At 43.1% G+C, this 20,520-nt stretch overlaps 1 protein-coding gene across 3 annotated transcripts in view; it reads right to left on the bottom strand.

Moving 5' to 3' along the window:
- RALGAPA1 (Ral GTPase activating protein catalytic alpha subunit 1) overlaps nt 1-20,520 on the bottom strand; it is a 200,366-nt gene that overhangs the window by 133,859 nt on the left and 45,987 nt on the right. For all 3 annotated transcript variants that reach the window (XM_018554588.1, XM_018554585.1, XM_018554587.1), the window contains exons 7-16: nt 19,381-19,496; nt 18,685-18,823; nt 17,481-17,689; nt 13,334-13,564; nt 11,068-11,265; nt 8,838-8,966; nt 8,582-8,730; nt 2,700-2,829; nt 1,004-1,241; nt 484-645 (exon numbers count right to left, since the gene is read on the bottom strand). In XM_018554588.1, the coding sequence (XP_018410090.1) occupies nt 484-645; nt 1,004-1,241; nt 2,700-2,829; nt 8,582-8,730; nt 8,838-8,966; nt 11,068-11,265; nt 13,334-13,564; nt 17,481-17,689; nt 18,685-18,823; nt 19,381-19,496 (1,701 nt within the window). The remainder of the gene's footprint in view (nt 1-483; nt 646-1,003; nt 1,242-2,699; nt 2,830-8,581; nt 8,731-8,837; nt 8,967-11,067; nt 11,266-13,333; nt 13,565-17,480; nt 17,690-18,684; nt 18,824-19,380; nt 19,497-20,520) is intronic.

Genomic DNA, 20,520 nt, shown 5'->3' with positions numbered 1-20,520 from the left:
TCATGAAAATTTTTGTACTGTTCACGCTAAAAACTTAACAAGTATATTATTCAGCTCTGATGGAAGCAGGCATTCCATGATCTGTGTGTCAAATGCCATTTCTGGAAAGGTAAACCTAATCTAATTTACCAAGTAACTGGCCAGAACGAATATGCAGTACATTAGCCTGAAAACAGCAGCTCCCATCAGGGCCCAATCAGACTATGGTGCTTCATTTGTCTAGCACACACTGGCTACCAAAACACAAAGGCGCTAAGACTTTAGAGCTCAGCCATCACAATGTATAGTTTGTTGTTTTTGTTTTTAATAAAAAATGACGGTATACACCAGCTCTTCAACACACATGCTAACACTTGTCGACTGCTCGTATACATTACAGCACGATTTTCAATATTTAAACTAGATAGTAAATCAGGCAACCAAAGAGGGATATGGATTGTTATGAGCAATGGAGTCATGAAACGAGTTGTGCAGGTGTCATACCAATGGTTTTCTGGCGCACAATGCTCCTGGCTTTCTCAGTGCCAGGTGATCCTGTGGTGGTGGCACTACGCTGGCGCATGGGTGCCTGCCCGGGCTGCTCTCTACTCCACCCTCGAGAAAAAGACTTGTCCACAGATCCCTTCTGGAATTCATGGCTGCCTCCTATAGGGCATTAAATAATAATAAAAAAAAAAGAAGATGAGAGTAGTAAATAAAGTAAGCATTTGTAAGCATTTGTATTACCAAGCTTATTTCTATATACCAAAGTTAATCATTACTGCAGTATAAAATTAGCACACAATAACATATGGAGCTGAGAGCAAAAAGCTATTAAATAAGTAAATTATTACATATAGAGCTGGGTGCAAAAAGCAAAAAAGTGTCACAGTACATTGCAATCTATCATGCAAGTTCAGGTTATTTTAGGTTAGTCAGACTAATAACCCTTGACACTGATTAGCTGTTATGATTAATGCACATCACTTATAGGTGTCATGCTGGTAGTGTGCACATATTCAACCTTTGCCCTTGTGCTTCTTCTGCTTCTGCTCGCTCAACTTGTCCAGTGGCAGCTCGTTCAGATCAAGATGGTAGACATTCTTGGCCAGAACTTTGGTCAATGTTTCCATGGTGTGAGCCCATTCAGTGGCTTGCTCCTCCCAGTATGTCAGAGACGACATTACTGCCAATAGATCATCCCATAGCTCTCGAGAAACACTAACATGAAGACTTGACTTGATCCAGGCCACAATCAGTGTCTGATGGGTAATTAAAAATATGTTAATATGAAGGCTGTTTTAAGGGAACCAAATAAACAATTCACTTGATCACTAGACTCATGAAAGATGATTACTTTGTATGTTAATGTGCCGATGTAAAAAAAAAAACTGGATGGATCAAGGATGGCTCAAATGTCTCTAAGGCACAAACTTATTTTTTATTAATCATCACATTTTGATAGGTTAGTATTTTTACCAAAATTACAGTAATGACATGTTGGTGCTTACAAACAACATTCCATCCCAAATTACTGTAGCAAGGTTTTACTACAGAAAGCTCAATTGTTTAAGAAGGGAGACAATATATTGAAGTTAAAAAACGTCAGCTTCAGCAGCCACTCTTTTTTACTTGTAATGTGTCAAATACATAAAAAAATGCCTGTGTAGATAATCCCTCACTCAGGGCTAGGGACATTAGAGCTTTGAAATGAGATTGGGATACAGGTAGGAATTGCATTTCATTTAAAGTGACATTAAACCCTCAGGTTTTTAACATAAAACAATACTGTAATGTGTGCCTTACTGTAATCCATGGTTGTTTCCCTTCTCTTTGCTGCTCTTCCTTTTAAATCTGTATCTCTTCTCATGCTGGGCAGAACTTCTGTTTTGCAGCAGACTGCCTTGTCTCTGAAATGGATACATGGTGTCTGTGTGCAGGTTCACAACCTGAGCCAGCAAATGGAAGTTCTCCCCAAGCATGATAAGAGATACAGATTTAAAAGGAAGAGCAGCAAAGAGAAAGGAAACTACCATGGATTACAGTAAGGTACACATTACAGTATTTGTTTATGTTAAAAAATCTGAGGGTTTAATGTCACTTTAAAAACAATATATTTTACCTTCTGGTAGATGCTGAAGGATTAAACCATCTGTGTGTCTTATAACTCGCAGTTAGTTAGATCTCTGCACTTGCGTTCCTGTGTCTGGATATCTGTACACTCTATAATAAGGGTTCCCACTCTCTTTGTTTTTGTTATTCATTTTTTTTTTGTTCTATTAAAGAATAGATCAGGAAGTGCTGGAACAAGCAAAGGTGAGCGGAAACATCGAACAGAAACAGATGGGAAATATAGCAGAGAGATTTTTTTTATGGGAGTTATCAAAAAATAGTGTGGTTTCTATCCTAATGCATAAGAAGAACAGAACAGAAGTTGAAACACTTAACTGGAGGAAATGCTGCTCTGTGTTCCCTTCCATACTACTTGGATGCAAGTCAAGACATTTGGCCATGTGGTCTCTCTTAAAGATCTAGGATCAGAGATCAGATTGGCTGATCCTCCTCTTTAACCAAAATTATGTGACAAAACCCTAAGATGACCAGCAGCACTAGAACAGCATTATCTGCAGGAAAGGTAAGTGCTACAGCCCTTCTACTTCTCTACAAAACCTCCCCAACGTTTAGAGGCTTCAGATTCCTTCTTCCCAGTTAACACATGCCTGAAACAAGGGTCCTGCCAGACGTCCAGCCAAAATCTGATTTTTCCTGCCTTGGAACTGTTGAAGAACCTGTTGTGGGACCTTCAGAACGGACTCTGTGACTCTCAGCATGACCAGTAAAAGCTGCATCCTGGATAAGGCATGAAACAAACAGAGACCAGTGTTTTTATGGGAAAAGGCAACTGAACATCTTGAAATGGAATGTATAAATGCCATCAAAACAAACAAAGAGAAATAGTCTACCCATCCTTTGTTTATTCCAGCGGTTGCCAACCTTTCGGACCTCATGGACCACTAAATTCATAATTTTAAATCCCTTTAAATAGATATATTCTCATATTTTTATTTACTTTTATATAAATATATTCTCATATGTGTATCTATCTATCTATCTATCTATCTATCTATCTATCTATCTATCTATCTATCGATAGATCGATACACACACACATATGAGAATATATTTACATATGAGGAAACAAAAGATATGAGAATATATCTATATATACATACAATATATATACACATATACAGGTGAAACTCGAATAATTAGAATATCGTGCAAAGTTCATTTATTTCACTAATGCAACTTAAAAAGGTGAAACTAATATATGAGATAGACTCATTACATGCAAAGCAAGATAATTCAAGCCGTGATTTGTCATAATTTTGATGATTATGGCTTACAGCTCATGAAAACCCCAAGAACCCCAAATCCACAACCTCAAAAAAGTAGATTATTACATGCAATCAATAAAACAAGGATTGTACATAGAACAATATCGGACCTCTGAAAAGTACAAGCATGCATATGTACTCAGTACTTGGTTTGGGCCCCTTTTGCAGCACTTACTGCAATTACTTTTGCACGATATTCTAATTATTCGAGTTTCACCTGTATACATAGGTGCAGGTGTGCCTGTTGGAGTGGCAGTTCTGGTGGATAGAGGGAGCGGTGCCGCCCACCCCGGCCCAGTAATAATATTAGTTGTTTCCCCCCCCTGGGGCTGAATCAGGGTGATAGTAGCGCCACTGTCTCTTAATCCCTGGGCTGGCCGCACGTTGATCCACACAGCCTGGCGATGATGTTGGCGATTGTCAGCTGCTGCCTGAACTGGGTTTGCTTCGTATATTACTCCAAATTCCTCAGCTCCCCAGTTGGCAGATTTTGATGCTGACTCAAACTCAACACAATGGGCAGCCGCTCTCGCCGTGCCGGTAGCAGGTCTAGTCCAGGTAGTTGGAGGTGCCCTCCGGGGACAGGTGGCTTGTATGTGCCCAAGTTGGTTGCAGGTATAGCACCGGGGAGCCACCCTCGGGGGGGATATGCTGCTGGTGGTACAAGGGGTGGATGAAGGAGCAACCGATTGGCGTGCTGGGGCCCGAGTGGTCACTGCAGGCGATGGGTGGTGGGGAACGGCGCGAGTCTCCAGGCATGCGGTCCTGCGGGCATCCACGTACTGATCTGCCAGCTCAGCTGCCTTGTCCACTGTGCGATGTTTCCGATCCCAGACCCATTCACGAACTTCTATGGGGGACTGTTCATAAAATTGTTCCAGGAGAATGAGCTGCGTGGCATCTGCGAGGGTGGTTGCTTGGCATCCAGAAAACCAAGCGTCGACAGAGCGGGCCATCTGATGCGCCCATTCCGTGCAGGGCTGGCCTTTCCTCCATCTTAGGTTACGGAATTTTATACGATGTGCCTCAGGAGTTATGGCATACCGGGCCAACAGTCTCTCCTTGACCCGCTCATAATTCTTTTTGTCCTCCCCAGGTATAGCTTCAAAAGCATCCAGGGCACGACCGGAGAGTTTGCTGATTAAGATGGTGACCCAGTCTGCTTTATCAATGCCTTGAAGGTCACACTGGGTCTCAAAGACCTGCAGGTAGCGGTCGATCTCTTCCGCACTGTCCTGGAAGGACCGGAATGCTGCATATGGGAGTTTCTTATGGCATCCCCGCTCAGCTGCAGCAATGCCCCCCATCGCCTTCTGCAGCTCCAACATTTTTAGCTGCGTAGTGTCAGCGATGATCCGGGTAATCACTTCTTCCGGTGGAGTGGTTGCATAGAGCGCCAATCGCCACTGAATATCTCGCTGCAGCTCCGACATCTCCATGCCTTCTGTGGTCGGCTCACTAGCGCGATCGCAGGTCCTGTCACCTTCCATGAGCTCAGCAATCAGCGTGGACTTGGACTTGTTGCTGGCTGTCTGTCCACGGGATTCCAATAGATCCTTGAGGGTGCTCCGTTTAAAGACTAGAGTAGAGAATCTCCATCCGATGAGGTCCCTGTGGTGGTTTGAAGGTTCCAGATACAGGGAATCATCCCACCGCTAGCCACCAATGTGACGGACTCCCCGATACCCCGACTGGATATCTCCGTCTTCAGCCTGTTCCCTGGGTGCTGGAACCAGAAGCGGTGACTATGGCATGGAAGGCTTACTCCAAGAATCAGACAAGACTGACTTTGGAGTGAAACAAGAACTGCTTTATTGAGGCCGAGCCCACAGAATTTATATCTGACAAGATCAGATTAGAGTTCATTGTTACATGGAAGAGTTTCCTCCCCCAGACAGCTAGGTGCCGCATTGTATTGTCTTACTTAGAGAGGAGCTTCATCTCATCACTCTAACAATGGCCCCTCCAGCCAACCTGCTGCCTTTGGAACAATGGTTTCCATCAAGTCACATGGTGACCGGCTCTCCCCAGATAACATAGTGAACTGTAAAATACACACAGCACACAAAGTTCTCCGGAGCAATGAATCTTTGCAGCCCTAGGTCCGTCACAGCCACTATTACCTAGCTTCGCCCCACTTTTTCTATGTCCCACAGTCTGCTCTGTCCGGGTACTGACGGGATGCCCCGCCTCCTGCAGAGCCCGCACTGTACTGAGAGCCGCGTATTCCTTGTGACAGTCGCTGCTTGAGTCAGTGAGAGGCAGCCCCGGATCCTCCGTGCCACTTGAATGATGGCCCAGCTTGCACGGCATCAGAGGGGCCTGGGGACCACTGGTTGGCGACCGCTGGTTTATACAATATGGAAATGGCATGGCTGAGAAGGAAACAGAGCTGTCTCACCTAAAGGCATGGGTTTAATTAAACCCAATCTGGTATATTGGGAAGCCATTATTATGCTAGAACGACACTTCACACCACTGTGAACCTACTCAGTCCCAGTTTAAATTGCCACATACAATCAAAACAATTTAAAAACATTTACTAAATGCCTAGAATGTAAAATATAATAGCAAATGTAGTTTGCATGAAGCAAATATTGCAAACAAGGGTAAAGCAAAGTGTAATTAATGCATACAACAGTATAGTAGCACATATAAAAGCAATAACATGATGCAATAAATACAAGGCAGGCTTTAAAGCAAATAGAACCTTACAATGTAGAGGAATAAGGGGTACCAACAAGAGGTAAGGGAATGAGAAAACACATTTAGGCTGAAACTGTGTGCTGTGGTCAGTGGAGGGAAAAGTACTAGATCAGTGACTGAAGAGAATATCTTAGGCCAGGTTGTATGGGAACCTTAAGAGATGTGACTTTTAAAGATGTGTTTCAAAGAGTGAAGGGTTGAAAGGTGCTGAACAAAATGCTAAAACATGCATGAGAATTCCTAAGAGTGAGAGTAAGACAAATTGACTGACATGAAGAAGATGAAATCATGCTCAGAGCAGAGGTTATGCTGCATTGTGAGGAAATGTCATAAGGGGCCAGACCGGGGAGATACATGTGTAGACAAGTTAAAGTCTGAATTGTATAATGTGTTTATCTAACTGCTAGGGAATGGATTGGCAGAAAGGAATGGTACTTGGGGCGAATAGCAGTGAATACTGCCATCTGGTATACAGCACAAACTTACTCCACATCATGGCCCACACTTGACACCCCATTCATAAAATGCAGGCTGTGCCCCTTGGACTCATCTTCTGTAACCATGCCCCCCTCCCCTTTCTTTGCCTTTCCCCTCTGTTTTCTTTCTCTCCTTTTCTTTCCCATGCCTCTCCTTTGTCTAATTTACTCGCCTTCTCCTACTGCTCCCCGTTACCCACTCCTCTTCTCCCGCTGGGGTTATAACCGGGATACTTGATTCTCCCGCCCGCGTCCAGGCCTAGCGCCTTGATATCCTTTAGCCTCATTTTCGGACCCTCAGCGGGATGGAAGAGTTCATGAGTGGCCCTACATCGGCATCCAGAGAGCTCTTAGGTGGGGACACATAAGTCACGTACTTAGATAGTGGACTCCATCTCTACAACTATTACCGTCCACCTTGTACCCCTGCACATTACCCGCTATGAACAGTAGGACCAAGGCATTGGTACTGGGTTTGACTGTGACATATGATATCTTACCTGGGCAGTCAGATGTACCCCAGGGGGAGTAATTCCTTTTCCTTTATACTTATGCATTTGTCATTTGTTTTATGGAAGTTATCTATGTAAGCATGTCTATTGTGATCTGTACTGTGAATTGAAACGCTCAAATAAAAACAGATTGTACCAAAATGCAGGCTGTGGTTTGGAGTATGCAGACTTCTCTCTGCTTAACACTGAAGAGAACTCCATGACTGTAGGAGAGGCAGGTCACATGTGTAAGGGAATACTGCTACTTTATAAATCAACCCAATAGTCATGTGCCATCTGTAGAGACTCTGGCTTATTTTTGATAGTATGCAAATTAAAATGGACTATATATAAATGTAAAGGGGATGCAAGTGAAAAAAACAAATCCCTGGATGATTTGGATATGTGCAACTAGTAACACAGAAGACTCCCTTTCTCTCATAACACATTTTCTTAGCACGCTACATGGATTAGCCATAACATATAGCCTTAGAACAGTCGGGGTGCCCATGCTGACCCATGCCCACCGCCAAAAGTGCCTACAATGGCCATGTGAGCAGAACTGGACCAGAGAGCAATGGAAGAAGGTGGCCTTGTCTGATGAATCACATTTTCAGGTGGATGGCCGATTGCGTGTGCGTCTCTTATCTAGGGAAGATATAGCAACAGGATGCACTATGGGAGAAGGCAAGCCGTCAGAGACCGTGTGATGCTTTGGGCAATGTTCTGCTGGCAAACCTGCCAGCAGAACCTGCCATTAATGTCTATGTTACTTTGATATGTACCACCTATCTAAATAATGTTGCTGACCAAGTACATGTCTTCATGGAAACAGTACTCCCTGATGACAGCAGGATAATCAGCCCTGCCACATTGCAAAAATGGTTCAAGAATGGTTGGAGGAACATAACAACGAGTTTGAGGTGTTGACTTGGCCTCCAAATTCTCCAGATCTCAATCCAATCAAGTTCGATCCATGGAGGCCCCACCACACAACTTACAGGACTTAATAAATCTGCTAATGACTGCTTGGTGCCATATACCACAGAATACCTTCAGTGGTGTAGTGGAATCCATGTCTCAATGGGTCAGCGTTTTTTTTGCCAGCAAAAGGGGGACCTACTCAATATTAGGTGGGTGGTCATAAATGTTATGGCTGATCAATGTATTCTATCCAAAGATAAATATTGACACTCATTGAAAAGAAAAAAATACCAAACATTGAACCACTGAATCCAACATTCACCTCTCCTGTTTGTTATAAAGTTAGGAGCTGCTTACCAATTTTGTATCCACTGACAAATACCATCAAATTCAAACAAAGAACCAGAAATCAAATCTGAGAGTGTTGCCAACATTTTGTAATAATTACATAGCTTGGGATAAGAATGGTCCAAATCATCTGGGGTAAGGCTCATATTAAATGTTGAAATGGCCCAATATACAGTACGTAACAAGAAAAACAAAATGCACCCTGTTTTCATGTCATTTGATAGTATGTGTGCTTTTATGAATAATAACAAATTATTACCAGGTCTTCTTATCCATGGAGACTTGTACCACCATGTAGCGATAAATATTAAGGACTCTTTTACACATATCTGTATGTTCATTTAACATCATCTTATTGTCATTTGCAGGCTCCAACAAAATTATATTTGCAGCATTGACAATAAACACCTATAAGGGGGGTGGGGGGGGTGAAAGAAAAATCAGATCTATATTCAATGCCACATACATTGTACAAACATCTGAGACTGCAGTAAAGATACAATCTATGTACCAACCTGGTAGATAGCCTGAGCCCCAGCCTTCACTCTTCTGTCCAAGATGTCCGCCTCAGAGAGCTTGCTGGCTTCCTGACACTTAGACCAGCTGGATGTTCGCACATGTCCTGCGGGGGCTGTCAAACTGTCCTAAAAAAAAACACACAATAAGATTTAATGAACCAGTGAAAATAGCATTATTAACATGTAATGATAACAGTAGGAAATCAGATTCGTCTATTCAGATCAGTGAAAGAATAATACTAGCTATACACAGCTCAAATTTCAGCCGATTCCTGCTGCATCGGCCGCAATTTGGTCTGTGGGTGGCCTTTTCGCCACCGCCTGGCTTGACAAACTTTGTTTACAAAATTGAAGGAGCCAGTAGTTGACTGAACAGTTGATATAGTCTCTGTTCAGGAATTCAGACAGCCAAAGGTGCCAGCTGCCTTGCACCCATGCTGTTTAGTATGGGTGTGGAAATTGAGGGATTTCTCTTATTCAGCCCACATATATGGCTAGTGCAAGCCTGTGTAACAAAAGGGGGACCTACTCAATATTAGGTAGGTGGTCACAATGTTATGGCTGATCGGTGTATTCTATCCAAAGATAAATAGTGACACTCATTGAAAATAAAAAAATGCCAAACATTGAACCACTGAATCCAAGTCTGTGTAACTGGTTGCTATAGGTTATAACAATTTGCTCTTTCTGCTAATGAATATATGACACACCATACTAATTCCAGATATATATAATTATTGTTTACCCCAAATCCTTTAACACTCCAGGATTCCGAACTATAGCTACTGCTACCCCAACATTAAATTCCAAAACACAGAAGATCTTTAAAATGCTGCTGTCCTGGTTACTACTACCCATGCATAAAACTAACTGCATGGGTTTGGCTACATTCCATGTCAAACCATTCATTCAAATTTCAGGGACACAGCTTGATCATAGCAACAAAGCATTAGATTTGAAGACAAGGAATCTCATGGTTGGAGCTTTGGAGATAAGAGGCCGGTTGTTTTAAAAGCTTAAATTTAGAAGATGTTGGAAGCGTGTTATGTAAGATTATTGATAGTGATTGCTAGATTTACAGCTACAAAAGATGCTTGATTTGTCTCTCATTTGAGAAAGACCAACCAAACAGATCACCAAACTGAAAGCCAAGCCCTACAGTATTGCGATCAATGGATTATTGGAGCAGTGTGTGAAGAAGTTGCTCCCAATCTCTTAGGTTCCTGATATGGTAAGTATGGTTATGTAGGGTTTAACCTAATACTGGCATAAAGCAAACCTGCTCCAGCTTCCCCTCAGGTCCCCAATGCTCTCCCCCGCCAGTATGTGCAGAGGCAGTGAGGATCCGATGAGAAATGGGGGGTTTGGAGGAGGTAGCTGGCATCCAGGATGGCCGAGCAGTGAGGAGAGAGCTGCTCAGCCTGAATCTGACTGCCGGCGGCCCTCTCTCCTCACTGCTCGGCCATCCTGAAGTGACAGCGCTCCCTCCTCCCCCAACCTACCCCCCCCCCCCATTGGCTTCAGCGCTCAGGATGGCAGAGCGGAGGATCGGTAAATATCTATGATATTTACCGATCCTCTTTGTACAGAGCAAACACTGGACTGATCAGCTGATCACGACAATGTTTGTAAACAACTGGGGACACATAGTACTATGTGTTCGCAGTTATGAATGAACAGGAAGTTCTTTACATCACGTCCTGTTCATTCATGACTGGATGACAGTAAATATTTTACTATCACCACTTTCTGAATGAATGGGAAGCCTTTGTACTGAGTGCTTTCTATTCATTTAGAATAGGTGCTGTTCTAAATGAATGAGACATTGAGGACTCTCTTTCTATTTCAAAAGGGAAATGTCAGGGGTCTGGTTAGACCCCTGACATTTCCCCAAAGCCCCCCCCCAAAAAAAAAAAGTTTTTAACAAAAAGAATAATAATATTAATAAAAAATAAATAAAGCACACACACATTATTATACAAGTGCAAAGACTAAACATTTTTTTTCGGAGGAAATGAACAGAAACTAAACATTTTTTCATTAGTTTCGTCAAACAAAACAAACTGTTATGCTATTTTGTGGGTCCACAGAGTCTACTTTCCCATAGACACAAAGCTAAAGCTGGCAAGCTACTGCCCATTATGGACAGCATAACCTGGATGGAAAGATCCAATTTTGCTCAGGACTACTGCAAACATCATATACACTCCAGTACACAATCTCTTACCTCTGCTCTCTCCTTTCCCTTTTCACAGGTTCCAGCAGAATCTTCTTGCCGCTCAACAGTTATTATCCCATCGTCTATTTCAGAAGGCCTCTCTGGTTCTTGCATGAACAGAGGCTTCTCCTTTTGCTTTATCCACTGCTCATATACCTTTAGCACCTTACGCATGCCTGCAGCTTCACACACCGGCAGCAAGAATGACTGAAATATAACGCAGTTATCAATACATTGATGAAAATGTAAAAACTTTCTGAGTAATATTATCAATTATTACATTTAAAGTATTGTTACAGCTTCTCTAGTGCAAAATTACTGGGGAAAAAAAGGTTTTCAATTTCATTTTCTGATCTGCATTACAAAATGTAATTTCAAATCTGTCTGCTCTAGACAGTGCTTGCATTTTTCCAAGTGAATGCTAAAAAGTAACATAATAGGACAAAGGCTAATATGAAAACATATCATGATCCAAAAACTAAATTTGATATTAAAACGCAAAGTTTTCACAACAGTAAATATAAAGCCCAACTGAACTTTTTGTTAAAACAGCCAGATGCGTTCAGCGTGGATCAAAGTCTCAAGTTTGTTTCCTTTGTAAAGCAGCCATAGCAATACTATAAAAGCCTCATACTGCCTCCTGTCAGTATGCAGAGAAGGACCACAGACAGCTGTTTGTGTGGAAGCAGCAGTCCAACATGCCCCACATGCCTAGTCCGACCTAGTGCTCCCCAATAATCAAAGTTCAGTTTCCCTGTTTACTGCGCTAACTGCAGAGCTGTCACAGCACAGGGCATATTAAACTGCTACAGAAAGACAGCTCTGTTGCAGAATTGTGTAAAACTGTCTGGATTGATGGCACAGATTATGCAAATGTACAAAAGAAAGCCTGATTTGCATCTAATGTTGTCACTTATTTGCTTGATACATGTCCTTAATTAGTCAAAGTAGTCAGTAACACCTTAGCAGACGATCAATTCTGAGTTTTTTTATTGGATAACAGGAGCCGTTTCTTGCGCTTACCTATGGTGGCTACGTTGCCTTTATGCATTATACAATAAACTCTGTTATCTGGTATTCAACTAACCAGAAAGAAACTAATCCCCTGTGTACTCACTATTTTGCTGATCTGCGGCATGTATTATCCTGGAAATTATTGTGTGTCTATATGTTTTAAAGGGGAACTATGGGGTTAGGGCTTTTCCCCATAGTTCTCCAAAGGGTAACGGGAGGACACAAACTAGCGTCCTCCCGTCACCCTAAGCTCAGTATACCGCGAGATTCAGCTTGCGGTATACTGAGACACCGCAGCTGAAGCGGATCCCGACAATTATGTCTGGATCCACCCAGCTGCGTAAGTGACAGCTGGCTCTGCCTATCTAGAGGCAGAGCCAGCTATACCCGCCCCCTCCCCTGCCGGTCCGCCAGTCATCGCTGGAGGATCGAAGTGGGGAGGGGGGAATCCAGCCCCTGCCCTGCCACGGCAGAGAGCCGTGACAGGATCGAGAAGTGAGCGAGCGCCAGTATGTGTTCGCTCACTTCCCGATCTACTGAGCCGACCTGTGCCATCACCACTGAACATTTTGTACATCAAAATCATGTCCCCCCTTAAAGGAGAACTATGGGGTTAGTTCTCCTTAGGGTAATGGGAGGACACAAACTAGCATCCTACCATCACCCTAGGCTCAGCATACCGCAAGCTACAGCTTGCTGTATACTGAGACGCCGCAGCTGAAGCGGATCCCGACAATTATGGCAGAGAGCCGTGACAGGATCGAGAAGTGAGCGAGCGCTGGTATGTGTTCGCTCACTTCCCGATCTACTGAGCCGACCTGTGACAGTCTCATTGTCACAGGTCGGCTAGAACTATGAGGTGAGTGAAAAGCACTCACCTCAAAGTTCTCCTTTAAGTGCGTCTATTTATCTTAATTCACTTTTGATTACTGCATTTCAATATTAATATGAAGTCAATCAGAGTCTATGTTATGATATGGTATAGTATGGGGTATAGCATTAGTTAGACCTATTTTTAATAGTAACTCTCAAGCAACCAGAAAGTACATTTATCCGGAATCTACCAATCTGCGTGGATGCCGGATAACGGGGAGTTTACTGCATGCACATAAGGGAAAAGCAAACTTTAACATAAAACTTTTCATAATTGTATAAACCTTAAAAAAACTAAAAAATTAAATAAAAAACAAATCTAGTAACCAAAATCACTACTGTTTCCTTTTAAATGCCACTGATAATACACATTTGAAACCATGCTCACCTGCCGGAAGATCTCAATGAGGAAGTCAACGTTGGCACGCCTACTGGAGAAGAACCTGCGAATAATCTCATAGTCCGTGATGTGCTCCTCAGCAATGCTGCACAGGCTGGAGACACTAGGCTCACGTTCTGTAAGGGTGCTAGTGTTGGAGTGCGATTGCTCGGGCTCTGTGGTCCTCTCTACACTCTCATTTCTACTTTCCTCCTGGGCAGCCAGGTTTGCAGCAGCTCTCTTAACAAAAATAGACATTATTAATACATATGAGCCCATATATAATAAAGTTGACTTTTACTTCCATGGATTTTACAAGATCACATTCTATTGTTTAACAAAGTCAAACTCTTAAGTGAAACCTGTAGGAATACCTGAATATTCTTTGGCACAGTCTCCCCTTCCGTCCCCGGAATGTGAGTCCCAGTGTGTGGCTTTGGTTCCAGCCAGAAGGACACCAGCCATCGAATGACAATCACCCGGGCATTGAGAAAGGGCTCTTTGGTGCAGTAATGAGCCTCATTGCTCTCTGCGTCCCTCCGTACCAACACATAGTGGGGTTTTGGTCTCATCTGTGGTATCTCTGCAACGTTTTAGGATGTATAAATTATCGAGGGATGTGAGCAAAGTCCTTAACATTAACTACACATTACGTTAAAGATGTACACAGTTACAGGATATCGTCATAAAGGTCTGATGAAAATTAATCCTTGCCACTTTGCCCATTCAAGACAAAGTGACAGGCTCTTTTGAAAGCCTACCCCAACAAACTGATATTCTCCTTCACTGCATGGCCTTGATGTTTCTTCTATTGGGGATCCTTTAAAATACCAAATTTTTCTGGGTATGGGGTCGGGGCCTGGACATACCTTCTTCCCTTCCTCCAAGCAGGAAATGCCTGGGCCTGAGCAGCCAATTATTAGCCTCAAACACTACCACATGATAAAGTGGAGCAAGCCATTAACACTGTGCAAATTCCGAAACAGAGATTAAACAGGGATTGAAGGGATGCAGTGTCTGGACTTGAACAGACAATCATCAGTCTCAAACACTTCCACATAATGGAGTGGAGCAGGACATTAACCCTGTGCAAGCTCCGAAAGAGAGTTTAAACAGGAATTAGATCCATGGCTCTATAAGAGGACCCGAGAGTTAAGGAGGGTTGGTAAGGTGCCGGACCTTACCATTGGCCATAGCAGCACAGCTGAATTCCTGAAATATGCCAACTTCCAAGGATACAGGGAATGTAATGATGCCCCCACCAAGTGACAGAGCAAAATGCCTGCGTGACCAATAACCAGACCTAAGCATGGTATTGCTAGGCTGATGCAAATACAAATTTTCAGAAAGTCAGAAATTCTAGAAAAAGGTCTGTTAGCTGTGGCTACACCCTGAAGAAGGTGCATGTGAAGATAAGGGTAAGATCTGCCACCTTATGGTATGCATAGTGACTACCATTCAGGACGATTACGAGGACCTTTAAGAGTACAGGTAAACCTTAATATTGCAGTTCTTCTTGATTAAAGGAAATCAGACTTACAACAAATTGTGCAGTTTTTCCTGTTACTATGAGCTTACCAAGTACTGGGTTGTATAGGCTGCTTTCTCTGCTCATTGCAGGGAAAATGTAAGGCATGTAGTATTTCTTGAAGTATGAGAACAAGAAGGCAAAGCCACCTTCCTCCTTATCTCTGTTGCGCCATTCTAAACTCCGGACCTAAAAGAAAACAAACTTGAGTACATTTTAAATGTATTAATGGTCTCTCCAGCATACATTTGATAACCATTATAAATGAAGGCAAGCCACATTTCACCATTAGATTAAGACACAAGTAAAATATCTACAACTGTGGAACTGTATACTGTACCAGGAAAATAGATGGGGTACAGGGAAAATTCATCTGTGCTTCCATACAGTTAGATCAGAGTCAACACAAAAGCTATTTGTGCTGACAATTCTCTTTAAAAAAACACTAACCAAAGCTCCAACATGACCTTCCACTGTAAAAGTAATGTTAGATAAAGCTTCTGATACATCTTTGTGTTGTGAATATGAATGTATGTCCAAAGAAAAAGAAGCACAGCTATTAGAGCACACTAATGCATTTCTGCTTATTAGGTATGAAAACAGACTCCTCCACTAAGTGTATGCGGTGCAGAGCAATGTGTTACACTATTTCATTAATGATTTAAAACATCATAGAGTCTTCAATATAGGAGAGGATAAAAAGACTGCATGTGTGACCGGTAGTTACACTAAATCACAACTCATACCTGTATAACCATGTACTTCAACAAGGCCTCAAGAAAATAACTAGTGAGATCTTCCTGTGCTTTGTCTCCAGACTGGGGAGGAACCAGTGGTGTAATTTCCTCAATGGTCACTTGATCTAAAAAAGCATAAAGAGTTCACCATACTGTGTTTAATACTTGGAAAACATATAATAAATGACTGGCTCACAACCAGCAGCCTAGCAAGTCCTTATCTAAAGAAACACAGCCACACTGACCAGACCATACATTACTAAGCCAAACCTGATGTCCATAGTCCTGGGAATCCCACTGATCCTAACATCACCCTAACCAGCCCCCTCCACCCTAGCCTAACCCGAGCCAGTCCCTTCTGCCCTAGCCTAACCCTAGCAAGTCCCCTCTGCCCTAATCAGTCCCTTGTGCCCTGTCCTCATCCTAACCAGTCCCACCAGCCTTAGAGTCCTTCTAACCAGTCCACTCCACCCTAGCCTCATCCTAAATAGTCCTCTCCCTCCTAGCCTCACCTTAACGGTACCCTTCACGTTAGACTTAATCCTATCCAGTCCCCTCTGCCCTAACCAAAAGGCAGGTATACATGGTTCTATTTTTTTCATTCAACCTGGAGGCTGAATGAAAAAAAAAATAGAACAGATTCCTTCATGAACACTTACAAGCGTTGATCTGTTTCTACTGTATTCTGACAGCAGGCGGCAGCAGCTGTCAGAATTCCCGAACAGAGCCTGCAGCCAATTGGCTGCAAGCTCCAATCGGGTGAGACTTTTCCTCCCTGCTCCTTCGATCAGCTCATCGAGGGATAAAGGGCAGAAGGGTGCTGAGAGCACCCACTCTAGGAATTTTGACCAGTTCATCAAGAACTGCACATAAAGCCTTTTAACCATAGCCTTATCCTACCAGTCCCCTCTGCCCTAGTCTTATCCTAACCAGTCCTCTCCATCCTAACCAGTCCTCTCCATCCTAACCAGTCCCCTCCATCCTAACCAGTCCCCTCCATCCTAACCAGCCCCCTCCATCCTAAACAGTCCCCTCCGTCCTAACCATCCATCCTAACCAGTCCCCTCCACCATAACCAGTCCCCTCCACCATAACCAGTCCACTCCACCATAACCAGTCCACTCCACCCTAGTCTCATCCTAACCAGTTCCCTCCACCCTAGCTAGATCCTAACCTTTCCTTCCTCTGCCCTAGCCATTATCCTACTCTGCAGCATTAGCTGTTCTACCATTGGTATAAGTACTAACTGCCTCTGTGCAACTTACAAATACAATGAACAGTTTTTATTTAACATTGGAAAAAAATAAAACCAGTATAAGTGATCACATTCATTTTGGTACAGTTTGCTGCTAACAATACCTCATGATGTTCGAACTGCAAAAATTATAATAGTTTTCCAATGACCTATATCTCTTATGTGAGTAAGCCACCATAGCAAGACAGCAAGGTAGAAATAAGTTGTCAGTGATTATTGAATGCATAGTATAAGTAATCAGTACACACAACACCGCTGGGAAAGAAGGTGGATCTAGCAATATCTTACGTTCTTGTACATTCAGTGGAAGGTTGATAAGACTATCCAGGGTATATATGCCATGGTCGGAAGGGGGAGCCGGGAATCCAGGAATGAGGCAGGCAAACATGCACAGCTGCTCCCAATGGGTGCTAGTGTTGGAGTGCGATTGCTCGGGCTCTGTGGTCCTCTCTACACTCTCATTTCTACTTTCCTCCTGGGCAGCCAGGTTTGCAGCAGCTCTCTTAACAAAAATAGACATTATTAATACATATGAGCCCATATATAATAAAGTTGACTTTTACTTCCATGGATTTTACAAGATCACATTCTATTGTTTAACAAAGTCAAACTCTTAAGTGAAACCTGTAGGAATACCTGAATATTCTTTGGCACAGTCTCCCCTTCCGTCCCCGGAATGTGAGTCCCAGTGTGTGGCTTTGGTTCCAGCCAGAAGGACACCAGCCATCGAATGACAATCACCCGGGCATTGAGAAAGGGCTCTTTGGTGCAGTAATGAGCCTCATTGCTCTCTGCGTCCCTCCGTACCAACACATAGTGGGGTTTTGGTCTCATCTGTGGTATCTCTGCAACGTTTTAGGATGTATAAATTATCGAGGGATGTGAGCAAAGTCCTTAACATTAACTACACATTACGTTAAAGATGTACACAGTTACAGGATATCGTCATAAAGGTCTGATGAAAATTAATCCTTGCCACTTTGCCCATTCAAGACAAAGTGACAGGCTCTTTTGAAAGCCTACCCCAACAAACTGATATTCTCCTTCACTGCATGGCCTTGATGTTTCTTCTATTGGGGATCCTTTAAAATACCAAATTTTTCTGGGTATGGGGTCGGGGCCTGGACATACCTTCTTCCCTTCCTCCAAGCAGGAAATGCCTGGGCCTGAGCAGCCAATTATTAGCCTCAAACACTACCACATGATAAAGTGGAGCAAGCCATTAACACTGTGCAAATTCCGAAACAGAGATTAAACAGGGATTGAAGGGATGCAGTGTCTGGACTTGAACAGACAATCATCAGTCTCAAACACTTCCACATAATGGAGTGGAGCAGGACATTAACCCTGTGCAAGCTCCGAAAGAGAGTTTAAACAGGAATTAGATCCATGGCTCTATAAGAGGACCCGAGAGTTAAGGAGGGTTGGTAAGGTGCCGGACCTTACCATTGGCCATAGCAGCACAGCTGAATTCCTGAAATATGCCAACTTCCAAGGATACAGGGAATGTAATGATGCCCCCACCAAGTGACAGAGCAAAATGCCTGCGTGACCAATAACCAGACCTAAGCATGGTATTGCTAGGCTGATGCAAATACAAATTTTCAGAAAGTCAGAAATTCTAGAAAAAGGTCTGTTAGCTGTGGCTACACCCTGAAGAAGGTGCATGTGAAGATAAGGGTAAGATCTGCCACCTTATGGTATGCATAGTGACTACCATTCAGGACGATTACGAGGACCTTTAAGAGTACAGGTAAACCTTAATATTGCAGTTCTTCTTGATTAAAGGAAATCAGACTTACAACAAATTGTGCAGTTTTTCCTGTTACTATGAGCTTACCAAGTACTGGGTTGTATAGGCTGCTTTCTCTGCTCATTGCAGGGAAAATGTAAGGCATGTAGTATTTCTTGAAGTATGAGAACAAGAAGGCAAAGCCACCTTCCTCCTTATCTCTGTTGCGCCATTCTAAACTCCGGACCTAAAAGAAAACAAACTTGAGTACATTTTAAATGTATTAATGGTCTCTCCAGCATACATTTGATAACCATTATAAATGAAGGCAAGCCACATTTCACCATTAGATTAAGACACAAGTAAAATATCTACAACTGTGGAACTGTATACTGTACCAGGAAAATAGATGGGGTACAGGGAAAATTCATCTGTGCTTCCATACAGTTAGATCAGAGTCAACACAAAAGCTATTTGTGCTGACAATTCTCTTTAAAAAAACACTAACCAAAGCTCCAACATGACCTTCCACTGTAAAAGTAATGTTAGATAAAGCTTCTGATACATCTTTGTGTTGTGAATATGAATGTATGTCCAAAGAAAAAGAAGCACAGCTATTAGAGCACACTAATGCATTTCTGCTTATTAGGTATGAAAACAGACTCCTCCACTAAGTGTATGCGGTGCAGAGCAATGTGTTACACTATTTCATTAATGATTTAAAACATCATAGAGTCTTCAATATAGGAGAGGATAAAAAGACTGCATGTGTGACCGGTAGTTACACTAAATCACAACTCATACCTGTATAACCATGTACTTCAACAAGGCCTCAAGAAAATAACTAGTGAGATCTTCCTGTGCTTTGTCTCCAGACTGGGGAGGAACCAGTGGTGTAATTTCCTCAATGGTCACTTGATCTAAAAAAGCATAAAGAGTTCACCATACTGTGTTTAATACTTGGAAAACATATAATAAATGACTGGCTCACAACCAGCAGCCTAGCAAGTCCTTATCTAAAGAAACACAGCCACACTGACCAGACCATACATTACTAAGCCAAACCTGATGTCCATAGTCCTGGGAATCCCACTGATCCTAACATCACCCTAACCAGCCCCCTCCACCCTAGCCTAACCCGAGCCAGTCCCTTCTGCCCTAGCCTAACCCTAGCAAGTCCCCTCTGCCCTAATCAGTCCCTTGTGCCCTGTCCTCATCCTAACCAGTCCCACCAGCCTTAGAGTCCTTCTAACCAGTCCACTCCACCCTAGCCTCATCCTAAATAGTCCTCTCCCTCCTAGCCTCACCTTAACGGTACCCTTCACGTTAGACTTAATCCTATCCAGTCCCCTCTGCCCTAACCAAAAGGCAGGTATACATGGTTCTATTTTTTTCATTCAACCTGGAGGCTGAATGAAAAAAAAAATAGAACAGATTCCTTCATGAACACTTACAAGCGTTGATCTGTTTCTACTGTATTCTGACAGCAGGCGGCAGCAGCTGTCAGAATTCCCGAACAGAGCCTGCAGCCAATTGGCTGCAAGCTCCAATCGGGTGAGACTTTTCCTCCCTGCTCCTTCGATCAGCTCATCGAGGGATAAAGGGCAGAAGGGTGCTGAGAGCACCCACTCTAGGAATTTTGACCAGTTCATCAAGAACTGCACATAAAGCCTTTTAACCATAGCCTTATCCTACCAGTCCCCTCTGCCCTAGTCTTATCCTAACCAGTCCTCTCCATCCTAACCAGTCCTCTCCATCCTAACCAGTCCCCTCCATCCTAACCAGTCCCCTCCATCCTAACCAGTCCCCTCCATCCTAACCAGTCCCCTCCATCCTAACCAGTCCCCTCCACCATAACCAGTCCCCTCCACCATAACCAGTCCACTCCACCATAACCAGTCCACTCCACCCTAGTCTCATCCTAACCAGTTCCCTCCACCCTAG

This window comes from Nanorana parkeri, unplaced genomic scaffold (genome assembly GCF_000935625.1).
Source record: "Nanorana parkeri isolate BGI_ZX_2015 unplaced genomic scaffold, ASM93562v1 scaffold165, whole genome shotgun sequence".
Lineage (NCBI taxonomy): Eukaryota > Metazoa > Chordata > Amphibia > Anura > Dicroglossidae > Nanorana > Nanorana parkeri.
This window is presented reverse-complemented; position numbering and strand designations above follow the sequence as displayed.